The following is a 12708-nucleotide window of genomic DNA, read 5'->3' on the forward strand; positions in this document are numbered from 1 at the left end:
GTCTATCGCGGGCCACCCGTGGCCCGCGCCGGCGTGAACGTGTTAAACTACCTATTAATTGATAATGATACCATATCTCGATAAATTAAAACAGCACGAAAGCAAGTTGATTAGCGGCGAAAATATATAAGTCAGGTGTACAAGTGCATTAGGCATTTGTACAAATACTCCTTCTGCCCATGTAACCTTACTATGTTGTTATTGCGTTAAGTTAAAAGTACTATTATAAAAACGATTCAACGCGCACTAATAACATTAAATGGATGTTAATTGATTACTTTTGTACAAAGCATATATACAAGTTGTTTTTAATTTAATAAGTAAGACATTAAAAATTTAGGATCCCCGACACCTAACCCCGAAACGTTTACACGGATTGTTATCAAAAATAATCTGTATCAAATAAGTTTACAATGAAAACATCCATAATTTTATAGACTTAATTTTTTTTTTTAAATGTATAACTCTTTAGCAAAAGAAATGAAAAGGTGGTCGGTTAAAGTGATTGCTAGTGATTTTAATAAACACCGTGCGTGACACTGACTAAGCATATCCATAGCGTGAATTCTAGAGATGTGTTATTGACTCACTATAATTCTAATACAACTATTCCTACTAAATATACTGTTATCTAATGATTTAATACTCATCGTCCCTTCCTTAATGTTACATTATCATAAACAACTTCAATGTGATATGAAAATGCGTAAGTTCTCTCCCGGTGAAATAAAGCATTGGAAAAGAAAACATTGGGTTGAACAATTGGGTGCGTTCGGGTGGAAAAAATAACGTAAAGAAAAAAAATTACCTTCGTATGATGATCTTCCAAACATGCTTTAGGAATATGGAGTTTAAGGACAGGACGATAAGGATAGTAATCGTTTATAAAGCTCATTATACCTTACATAAACTAGACTTAATAATAATAACTACGTATAATTGTACAATAATAGTAAAGCACACTTAATGGAAACATGACGAGATGCTAACGAAACATTAAATTCGTGTACGTTTTGATAAAATAAAAAAAAAAAAAAAAAAATATATATATATATATATATATATATATATATATATATATATATATATATATATGATTTCAATACTCATTTACGTTCACTAGCATCTATTCATTTTCTCTAAATATATGTTAATACATCACATGCATAATAATCTAAGTAGAGAGGTATTAGATTTATTAGCACAATCAGACTAGGATATTAGATAAGCCGTCTTATCCAAGGTACAAACGAATCTATCAATAGAATCGTTTCGGTCAGCGCTCACGCGAGAAAGAACAAGACAGTACACGACGCCGTCTCTTTCTATCTCATGGGCTCGTTACCGATAATGATTTTATCAATAGATCCATTTATACGTTGTCTAGGAGGGAAGGTTACCAAATTATTTAAAATGATATATAAAAATAATAATCCTTAAACCATTAAATTTACGAGGGAAAAATTTATATAAGCATTTCTCAGCCAAAGTACTGGTGTTATTTTGTTTAGTTGCGCCATCAATCGGGTTGGTTGGTAAAGATCTCCCACTAGTATAGAGAATGAGCCATTGATTGAAATATACCCTATCGGGTCGATCTTCAGGCGGTTCCCCTTGGAAACCAACCTGGTTAATTCTTGTTGAATTCATCACGATGGACCAACTTCTCATTTATCATCTCTAACTACTGTTCCACCAGCATATACCGTTAGTACAGGTGGTTTTATCATTCCATTTAGAGTAAGGTCGCTCAAGCCATATCCCCTAAGGAAATAAACTGTTATATTCAGAGCAATTAAAATAAAAGAAAATTTCTGTACTTACTGGATCTTTATTTAGTTGCCATTTAATTAACAGTCATAGAAACTTGAAAATCTTTAATCAAAATACCTAATTTAAAATTTTTTTAAAAATATGCCTTCGGTACGATTGAGTCACCTGGTCGCCTATTTCGTACCATCTATAGCCTTAGTCGTACTTAGAAAATAGACTAGTAATAGAATACATATAAACTATATTTTTATTAAATCTTTTTCTTTTTTTTTTATATTTTCCTTGGTTTCTATTCCCTTTTTGTAAGGACTTCAAATAAATTCCACTGTTTAGTACCAGTCTTCATTTTTTAATTGCTGTTTTTATGCAAGGCTCAGGAGATTAAATATTCAAGTGAAACTTTGATTGGTAATTTTATCAATTGTTAATATATATTTTCAGCCACGTATCCAGCTTCACGACTCACTTTAACGCGATATTGTATACGGAATAATAGGATTTTATTACTTAATATAAAATAAATCAAAAGCTCGATGTGTACTATGATTCTAACGATTAAGTCCTCCTAAACATATTTCAGGTTGATGATACTAAATGGAGAAATTTATAAGTATCAACCGAGATATTACCGGGATACGACTCGGGCGGCGGTACGGCTAAGGCAACCTTACCCTACACCTATTTAAAAAATGACATTTAACAGTAGATTCTGTTTAGTTAGGTTAGTGGTCACACATACACCAAAGGTGTACATTAGTATGGGTGCAAACATCAACCCTTTTTAAGAAATATCTAACGCTGTTCTTATAAGGAATGGATAGTTACACAAGGTTAGTGATCACACACGTATTAAAGGTGGTGCTACATTTGACGAAGCGCAACTAATCGACGCTTTTTAAGAATGATTACGATTGTGGAACTAAACGAAATAAAATTATATCTACTCAAGAAGCTAATGAACAATAAATTTCCACAAATAAAAATAAAAAATATTCATAAAAAAAATCATAGCAATTTTCAAAAGCGCTTTATAAAATTCATTATAGCAAATTTTATATAATTATCCTTCCCCGTAAAATGAGAAATAACATGTTCTCTTCAGTTGTCAATGCTTTAAACGACGTTTTTAATGTAAACAAATATTCCTGTCATTTTAATTATTTTTAATTTACATTAATCAAAATTGGTAACCTAAATAATAGGTAATATACGTTCACATGCAAAATATATACAATAATAATATCAATAAACATGGTAGGTATTATATAAATTCGTTTATATAACGATGTCATGATGTATATTATGTCTACGCATCTACACAACTGCTAGACACATAATTACTAAATTATTGCAAATTACGTGCATTTAGTAAATTTACAAAGAATGTAATATAGATACGTTTATTATGAAATACATAATAATATGAAGATCTACATGTACATATTTTGTTAGGTGTGGAACCGTAAAGGATTCTCCATTTCTATACGAAAATCTGGCTGATGGAATCCTTAAGGACATATAAATAAAAACTTTTTTGTTCTTTTTAGAAGGAAAGTACAACATATTATATATTCTTATAAAAATATAGAATGGTGTTAATTTAGCAAATAAAAATAAATGCTGATTCACACTCAACGGAGTGCACAAAAAATATGATAATAATACAGTTAAGTAAAAAAGTAAGTAAATAAAGCAGCCATATTTGGACTTAAGCCATATACCAAAGTGTTAAGATATAGAAACCCACGTCAGTTATTTATATTAATAACATGTGTAAACATTTCCCTTTTGGATCGTGTAATAGTGGATAACTCGAATGTCGGGGACAATGAAAGGAAAAGGGTTAGGGGTTCGATGGAGGTTGTGGGTTGGGGCGCGAGGGAGACGCGGTCAGCGGTCAGCAGCCGGGGGCGGAGGGGTCGGCGGGGGCGGCGGGCGCGGCGCGTAGCAGCGGCGCGTGCTCGCCTGTTCGCAACACGCGGCGACACGCAGACGCGTCAGCACAAGCACAACATTTACGATGCACGCTTAGATTATACAGATGGATCATCAAGTGTTAAAACAGATCAAAATTCAATCAACAAAAAATAATATTGACTGAGTTGAATTTTGGTAATTTTTACCTTCTTAATTTAAAATTAACTGGATGAAAATTCCTCAAATTAGTGTAGATTTTTTAATTTGAACTTACTTGTACCTAACAAAACCTTTCATCTAACTGCTCCTTTGTTAGTAATATACCCTATCAGATCGAACTTCATGCGATACCCCTGGAAATTATCGTGATTAATAATTGTTTAATTCGTCACGATGAGTCAACTGACCTGTATTCATCCTCACCTCTCATCCCCAACTGGTGACTCGTCAATGTATACCGGTAGCGCAGGCGGAGGCCACTATTTCATTTTTACCCATTAAAAATATATTAAACTTTACCATATATTTCTCCTACATACATACTGAGTAATAACTATACATTCTGGTAACGAGATTCACGCACACATGAATAAATAAGTTGACCTGTTTTTGCCGAAGCATTTGTATGAAGACTGTCCATCTATATAATCTAAAGATGCAGGGTAGGAGGAACAAGAGGACTTGACTACTTTTCTATTTAAGAGAGTTTTTCCAATAGATTTTGATTTTGATTTGATTATTACTTCTCGTATGTGTGTGGCATCCTCTGGTGTCAAGACTTTCTAGGTAGCACTTATCGTACTTGATGGTCTCTAACGTGTCTTATCAATTTGAACAATCACGTCACAAAAAACATTATGTATTGTCATATCTAACAACAAAGCAGAAGTCCTCTTGTGTAATTTATGTTATTATTTGACAGTAACCATAAGAAATCGGTAACTAAAAAATAATATCACTTTAATTCGCTTAATAAATCATGAATTTTAAATATAAAAGAAATAGTAAATAAAACATTTAAAAGAAAAAAATAAGGCAAGTTTTCAAGGCTACTGACAAATAATCTGCTTAAACAGAACATTGAATCCAACCAAAAAGGAGCATAATGTATGAAATAGTTGATTCCATAAAAACATACCAATTGATTGAACTAACAACATGAGCACGTCTGCCTTGATAGATGAACTAGTAGGTATAGAATAGTTTTAACATAAAAAAAGCAAGCAAACCTCAAATAGCCAGCTAGAAAATGTATAATTTATAAAAATAATAACAACAAAAACAGACACGCTTAAGTTGTAAAACATTAACTTATATATTTAGACATAATCTGCTTTAATAAAACTTAATGAAAATGTAAATAAACGAATAATTGACCCGACTGTAAGACAAGACTACTGATATCCAATAGAAATACAAATTAAAATCGAATAATTCCATTGAATGTTTAGATTTACATTTAGAAATATTTCTGTTTATTTCAACAAAACTCGGTTATCTTTTCATTAAGTTCTATCGAAACAGAATATAATTATGACATGTAACGACATCCAATACATCTATTTACCAATTTTTTTGCGAGTGTTCTCACAGGGCACATATTAATTAGAATTTTTTCAAGACCAAGAATGCATTTTTAGTTTATTCAAAATAAAGAACAATTCATATCAGACGCAGCGCAAAAAAATAAGACATACTTATTTTTGCCATCGTCATTTTGTCATTTGTAATTGAAATTAGTAATTAAAAATAAGATTCAAATAAAAAAAAAAATAACAGTAAATTACAATAATAATTTTTTGTATTATGTATTTATTGTACAAAAATGTGTTCTTAGTCTATAATACACGTAATATTTTATAACCGAAGCCTGGAGCTAATTAATAAGCATTTACTAATGACTGTCATCTACGCTCATTCACTACAGATAAAATAAATGATAAATGTAATGATTTTTTTTCTTTTTTTTTATATCAATTTAACCAGGCCAAAAGAATTAGCTTCAGTCTAGAATTAATTATAAATTAGTTTACATAATTGTACTAACCTCATGCATATATTTCTGATCAACTGTTTTGAAATTTTAAGTGTTCTATCAAAAAATTGTGATTGTAACGCACTCAGGTAAGATGGTAACAGATGGAGAACAGTGCGAAGTCGAATACAAAGATGTTGAGGATTTGTATAGAAACAAAATATATAGATTTTCCAACTAATCTATCAACGCACAATTTTTGAATATGGAACAAATGGCCATTGAGTTAGAAATTTAAAATTCGAATACAGATTTATTTTAGAACATGAACACACTCTTTAAAATTAGGATCGGTTTAGACGAAACGGAATTCTATGCATCACGCCAATACAATTGTTTCTTTTACTTTATCGAACACATTGTAGGTAAGGAATATAAAGTGTTTGCGCGGGTGAAGCGACAGGTAACAGCTAGTATTCTTTATATCCTTTTCTAGACAACTTAAATATTTGTATTTTGTCAAAACAGTTGTTCAAAACATCGAGTAAATTGGAAAGCAAGCAACACGTTCGTACCTTGCAGCTGCCTGTTGAGTAGTGCGGTGATGCCGGGCCCGTCGCCCGCCTTCTTCACCACGAGCATAGGTTTGTCTTCACCCTCTTCGTAACTGTTGGGTAGGTGGCCGTTACTTACTGCCATCGTTTCGCTCACCTGTAATTCGCATTGAACGTAATTGGTACCAGTTATTTTGAGCCAGTATCCACAATTAGCCTCCAACTTGCTGGAGTTTCGTCGGATGACCATTTACTGAGAGGGAGACTTTGTACAAAAGTCGTTTGCTTGAGCATCTCTGTCCCATTCGTGTTTCTACCGTGAAGCAATTGTGTTTGCATGGCTGTGTTTCGGTTTGAAGGGTGGCAGTGAATTTACAGGGTACGCATGGGGGGGTATCACGGGTGAAACTGTATACTCTGTTATGTCCATGGTACTACTTATGTCTATAGGCGACGGTTACCACTTTCCTTCAGCTTGTTTACTACTCTAAGCACAATTAAATAAATATTTTATTCACATACCTGCATAAGCTTATGTACCACATCTCGGCCCAGTATGTGATCGAACACCGCCTGCAGGAAGCCGTCCGACATGATGGACAGTTTCAGTTTGTCGCGATGCCACACCAGCACGCGGGACTCTTCCATAGCCATTATTGACACCTGCAATGTTATCGGCATCAAGTATAATTTCTAGTTCTATTCACAAGTTGTTTAATTCGTTAAAAAATTAACAAAATATCTGTGAACTTGTTAAGTAACACGTTCATACGTTGTCGCATTCAAATATGGAACATTCGAACCCATAGATTAAGGATACAGTACTTGCGTTCGTATCTCGTTTCACTCACAAATCTTATTCGCAGCTCGCGTTCCGTTCTATGCGCAAGTTCGTTAATCTATAGATCCATGCATACTCTAAGAACAAGGAATTACATAGAAGGAATGATAAAATAAAAACTGTAAATCATATGGTTGCCTCTTTTCTTCTTATGTAAATATAATTAGTAAAAAGAGAACGAAAGATACATCATCAGTTGCTATTTTTGTCAATTCATAGCAGGCTAGTGTACAGAAAATGTGGACTACCAGTTCCAGACCATTGCCAGCAGTATAACCCTGTCAGGTCGACCTCTACGTGGTCCTCCCTGGAAACTATCGTGCTGAATTCCAGGTGCATTCATCACGATGGGCTAGCTGATCTGCCTTTTCATTCTCACCTGTCATCCCTCACTGGTTCCCCGCCAGTGTATACCGTTAGCGCAGGTGGGGTTACCATTCCATTATCATCCAATAAAAAAAACAGTATGAATGTGTACAGGAAATGATAGAAGATCTCTCATCTTCTATCATTTCCTGTACACATCTATGGTCATCGTCCGAAGTAAATAAATCCGAAAAACTTCATAGTTGCTTTACATTACATTTAGGTATATATTATTTAGGCCGCCTTTCGTTTTGGGTACGAAATTCGGGCTGACTGTTTCATGGTAACCCCGCAATATTACAATTTTATATACTATTTACGGTTTTCCCTAGAGATTACAGTATATCTTCAAAAAAAGGTTAGGTTTCTTCAGGGTTGGTAACGCGCACGTGACACCCCTAGTGCTGCAAGCATTCATAGGCTACAGTGACCGTTTACTATTAGACGGGCTGTATGCTTGTTTGCCACCCCTGTTTTAAAAAACCAAACACTTCTTATAACATCATGCATCCAATTTTCGTCGCCTGCATTGTAAATCTATACCGTGACTGATTTGAGCAACAGCTGCGCACACGCAGTCTGCTAGTAAACAATCCGCTACTTTATGTTATGACACTTTCACTATCCTTGCCCCAATATGCGCGTGGGGTTGGCGAGGTGAACGACTGGTCTTATTTGGTGGGTCCACCATGTTTCTCTCCCGTGTATGGTGTTCTATCTTCGGTAACCGGTTTATACTTGTCTTTGCCAATATTACATTCAGTTACATTTACAAATTAACTTGTTGGATATATAATCTGTGATTATACGAATCTACATATATGTATATTTCATTGACAGCTGATATACAATATTTTACATTAGTATAGTTGTTATTGTAATTTATTATTCTCTATTTTGTACCTATAAATATACCTTCTCATTTCTAATCAAATATATAAATAATTAATCTAAATATAATAATTAAATATGTTGTTAAGGAAAAAACGGGAGAATGGTTGGACCAATCTGTGTTATTATTATTTTTTAATAATCGTTGAAGTCCAATAAAAATTCTTTACGAACAAAAAATAAGAAAATATGCCCGGAAAATATTTTTCGTTAGAAAAAGTTCAATTTTTCGTTTTTCCACACAAAACTCTTTTGACTTCGTGGGTAATAGTGAGGGATAACATTTGTCAAGTCAGCTTATGTTTACTAGAATAATAAAGAGGAAAGATTTGATTAATTGTTCGTTTGTTTGTAATGGATAAACTCAAAAACTACTCAACCGATATTTTAAATTCTTTTACCTGTAGAAAGCTTACATTATCAGCGAATAACGTATATTATTTTCCAAAATTCCATCAAACCGTGCGAACCCGGGGCCGGATCGCTAGTAAGAAATAAGAAGTAAAAAAGAAAAAAAAAGACATTAAATAAATACATTACCTGGAAGTACTCATCTGTAGACACGCCGAACCACTCTGGCGAGTCTAAGAAGTGGTGGGGGAACACTATGTGTAGCGCCCTCTGGTTCTGGGACACCACCAGTCTGGAAGAGCACAATGAAAGGAATCATTAACAAGAGGTAGAGTTTTGAATTTCAATTTTGTCAACTTAGTAAATTATTGCGAAAAAATTTTGAGTAATTTCTAAAATTTTAGAAGATCTAATAATTAAAGACTGTGCCCAAAAACAAAACTGATTAAAATTGGAATAATGAAAATAATTGTGTTGTCAAGTGACAAACTTGGATTTAGCTGTCTTTGATTTTATAGGCCTCAATTGCCCTATTACTTGTAACCATCGTGGTAAATTAGTCATGATGAATCGACTTCAATAATAAACTAACGCAACTTACTGGTACCCCGGTACTATTGACTTTGTAATACTTTTTGAAGTCATTCATAAAAATTTCAACAAAATATCAGCCGTGTTAGCTGTCCACTGCTGAACACAAGCCTCCCCCGTGGGAGTATTGCTAGTAGTTGCCACGCCTGGCTGGCGAGTTAACAAAATAATAATGAATGTTCTTTAAGAAATATTAATATATTTTTCAAAATTAATAAAAACTGCTTTTAATTTACCGGTGTAAGTAGCTAATTAGACCAACATTGGGTTTAACTGACGCGTCGTGGGATTTACTTTTTTTTATATATAACTACCTAATATATATTTAATATATAGCTAACTATATATAATGTGGGAGAAAAGGGATTGTTAGTAATGGGGACTAAGAATCCCATTGCTAGCAATATACCCAACCAGGTCGACCTCCTCGCGGTTCTCCCTGGAAACTATCATGATTAATTCCTGATGAATTCATCATGATGGGCTAACTGACCTGTTTTCATCCTCATCGATCACCCTTCACTGGTGCCCCGCCAGCGTATCCCATTAGCGCAGGCGGGGTTACCACTCCATTTTCATCCAATAAAAAAAAAAAAAAACTATATATAATATATAGTTACCATAGTATCTATAGATATCTAACACTCGCAGCAGGTATAAAAAAGTCGGAAAATTTAATACATAAAGTTTAATAAACTACGGTCGGTTTATTCGTGAGAAGGCGGTAATTAAAAGGCGGCTGGGGAATAAAGCAACGTAGTGTTTTGCGGTCAAATTGACCGCAGTTTATTTTGGGGTCACAGGTACATTTCCTGTTTAGCCACTGTGACCGACTCATTGTTTGTGATTACCATCAAAAGTGGATAAATAATTTTCAAGTCAACTGACTTAAAAAGGAAGCCTCTTGATTCGATTGCATTTCTTTATGTTTGTTACATGATACCGTCACAAATTCTAAACCCATATTGACGATTCTTTTTCTTAATCGTAAGTGTTAAACGAAAACTAAAACGAAAATATTAGTCTAATACAAATTTTGTTAAAATTTTAGCACATTTTATTGTGATTAAAAAATCTTAATGAAATCAACATTATTAGTAAAATAAACATTACACGAACGAAAACATGGCTTGTACTCGTATGTAACTAATTAACAATAGGGTACAATAAAAATTTAGAAGTCACAAAAGTCTTTTATTTTTTACAGCCTATATATACTTATATACTTTTTATATATTAAGTAATTGACATTGTCCTGCGCTTTTGAAATTTTCATTGCGCATTTAAAGTGATACTTGATCCTCTGAATTCCCTCTAGTATAAATTGCCAACATTAGTTCTAGTGTATCTTATTTCGATCGATGGTTTTCTATTTTCATTCCGATATTGATACATATTAAAAAAAAAAAAAAAAAAAACAAAAGATTTTGTATCTTTTTTTAGTCTTCTGAGATTAAGCCCAAACGAGGCTTACTGCAAAATTCAGATTTCGTAATCACAGCTTTTCAATCAAATCGTTTCCGAAATATTCCTCTGCGTCTACGGTTTTAATCATTATTGATTATTAAACTCATTGTGATTATTTCTTGTAATTGTTTATATTTATAATAAGTTTACTATTTTATATCTTTTGGAGGAAACAATAAAGAGTATCTATCTATCTAATTATAAAAGTGCTTCGTGATCATAGACATAAAATACACATTCACATTCACATTATTGTTACATCCAAAAGAGTCCTAAATTACAATTCAGTATTATAATCATAGGATAGGACATGAGTAAAATTGATTATTAACCAAAAATATGAAACTAAGAGTCTAGGCTTCATATTTAGAGAAAAATTGTAAAAACGTCTACGTCACTCGATGGTTCGAAACTAATAAATCATCATCATTATCATATCAACCGTTCTCTCCACTGTTGTATATAGGCCTCTTTATAGACTGCCATAAGGAATAGTTTTTTTTTATACGACTTAGAATGGCAAACAAGCTGCCGGCCCACCTGATGGAAAGTGGTAATCGTCGCCTATAGACATGAGTAGTACCATGGATATAACGGCATATACTGTTTCGCTTATGATACGCCCCATGCGTTGTCATTCCTGAGGACTCAGGTGTTATTCCTCTGTACCCTGTAAATTCACGCCATATCCCACCCTTCAAACCGAAACACAGCCATGCAAACACAACTGTTTCACAGTAGAAACACGAATGAGACAGAGGTACCCAAGCAATCGACTTTTGTACAAAGCCTCCCTCTGGTATAGGAATAGTTCTGAGTCTTCTCCATGGCTTGTTAGTTCTTCAAGCTATGTGATCAGCAGATTATCGCAAAATAACACATAGGATCTATAAAATGATGGTATAAGGCTGGGGGAAGCACAAAATATCCCAATGGGTCGACGTGCAACGGCTTAGCTGACCCCATATGCGAATAAAAGATAAGATAAGCCCATTGCCACTTTATCTTACTTATCCTTCGGGTTAAGTCGGTCACTTTGATTCTTCTGCCAATAATTATAAATACGAGGATCAACTTTATTTTAACTGTTACACTGTGTTGTCACATTCTTTCAAATTAGCAATCTAGAACTTAACGTCACGAAAGAGTTCAACAGCTAAATGGGTATATAAGTGGTTTGAAGTTTTTAAGAATAAGGGGGTTATATTTTTATGTATTTTAAATTTTGTTACATTTTAATAAGAGAGAGAGACTGGCTGAAAAGCAATTCTGTGCAGCTACACACATTGCACTTTTGATACTCGCAGCATCAGCTAATACAGCTCCTTTTGCCTTATATAAGAAGTAATATGTTCTTGCAATAAATATTTACCTCCTACCTTATATATCTACTTCTATTTAAAAAGACTAGTGGAAAGTGGTATCCAAGCATATAACTTGTATACCAAGTCTATTTTTGATTCGCGATTCTGTTTTTTAATCTCCGATTATGCATCTAGGGTTTATCTGTACATCATTGTTCGTAATCCTTGACATTCTCGCGTTTGTATGGCCCAAATATAATCCATAGTAAGCTCAGTGGCACAGAAAGGTCGCTCCTAATACAGTCTGACAATGAAGCGGGGTTGGTGCGTTGACGTCATCGGAACCTTTACGGCTGCCATCTCCCGACATTATCCAAATATTTCAATAGCGCCGTCTCATTATTCAAAGTATTTATTACACACTAATGGTACGATGTAAAGGAACCGGCGAACTGTAATGGAGTTAATGAATAGTACATAATTGAAACGCAGAGCACTAGGACACTGTCTGTGCATTGATAAATGGTTTTCAAGTACGGAAATTCTTGAGATTGATTTTTGATTTATGAACTTTTAGACTTTCGCGTTGCATGTTTACTGTTCTTGAGACGGAAATTAACTTAATTATATAGGTAAACTATGATAATTTACTTGAATTAACTCGATCTTTCTATCAGG

General features: G+C 33.8%; 1 protein-coding gene across 2 annotated transcripts in view; it reads right to left on the reverse strand.

Moving 5' to 3' along the window:
* Positions 1-12708, reverse strand: part of LOC113513192 (blood vessel epicardial substance-like) — a 62104-nt gene that overhangs the window by 3839 nt on the left and 45557 nt on the right. The window contains exons 3-6 of one of the 2 annotated variants that reach the window (XM_052898888.1): positions 8858-8960; positions 6742-6882; positions 6241-6376; positions 1072-3738 (exon numbers count right to left, since the gene is read on the reverse strand). In XM_052898888.1, the coding sequence (XP_052754848.1) occupies positions 3671-3738; positions 6241-6376; positions 6742-6882; positions 8858-8960 (448 nt within the window). In that variant the 3' untranslated portion in view covers positions 1072-3670. Of the gene's footprint in view, positions 1-1071; positions 3739-6240; positions 6377-6741; positions 6883-8857; positions 8961-12708 lie in introns of those variants that run through there. The other variant, XM_026897176.3, reaches the window with a different exon arrangement.

The sequence above is a fragment of the Galleria mellonella genome, unplaced genomic scaffold, assembly GCF_026898425.1.
Source record: "Galleria mellonella isolate WM207_F2 unplaced genomic scaffold, CSIRO_AGI_GalMel_v1 utg54, whole genome shotgun sequence".
Taxonomy (NCBI): domain Eukaryota; kingdom Metazoa; phylum Arthropoda; class Insecta; order Lepidoptera; family Pyralidae; genus Galleria; species Galleria mellonella.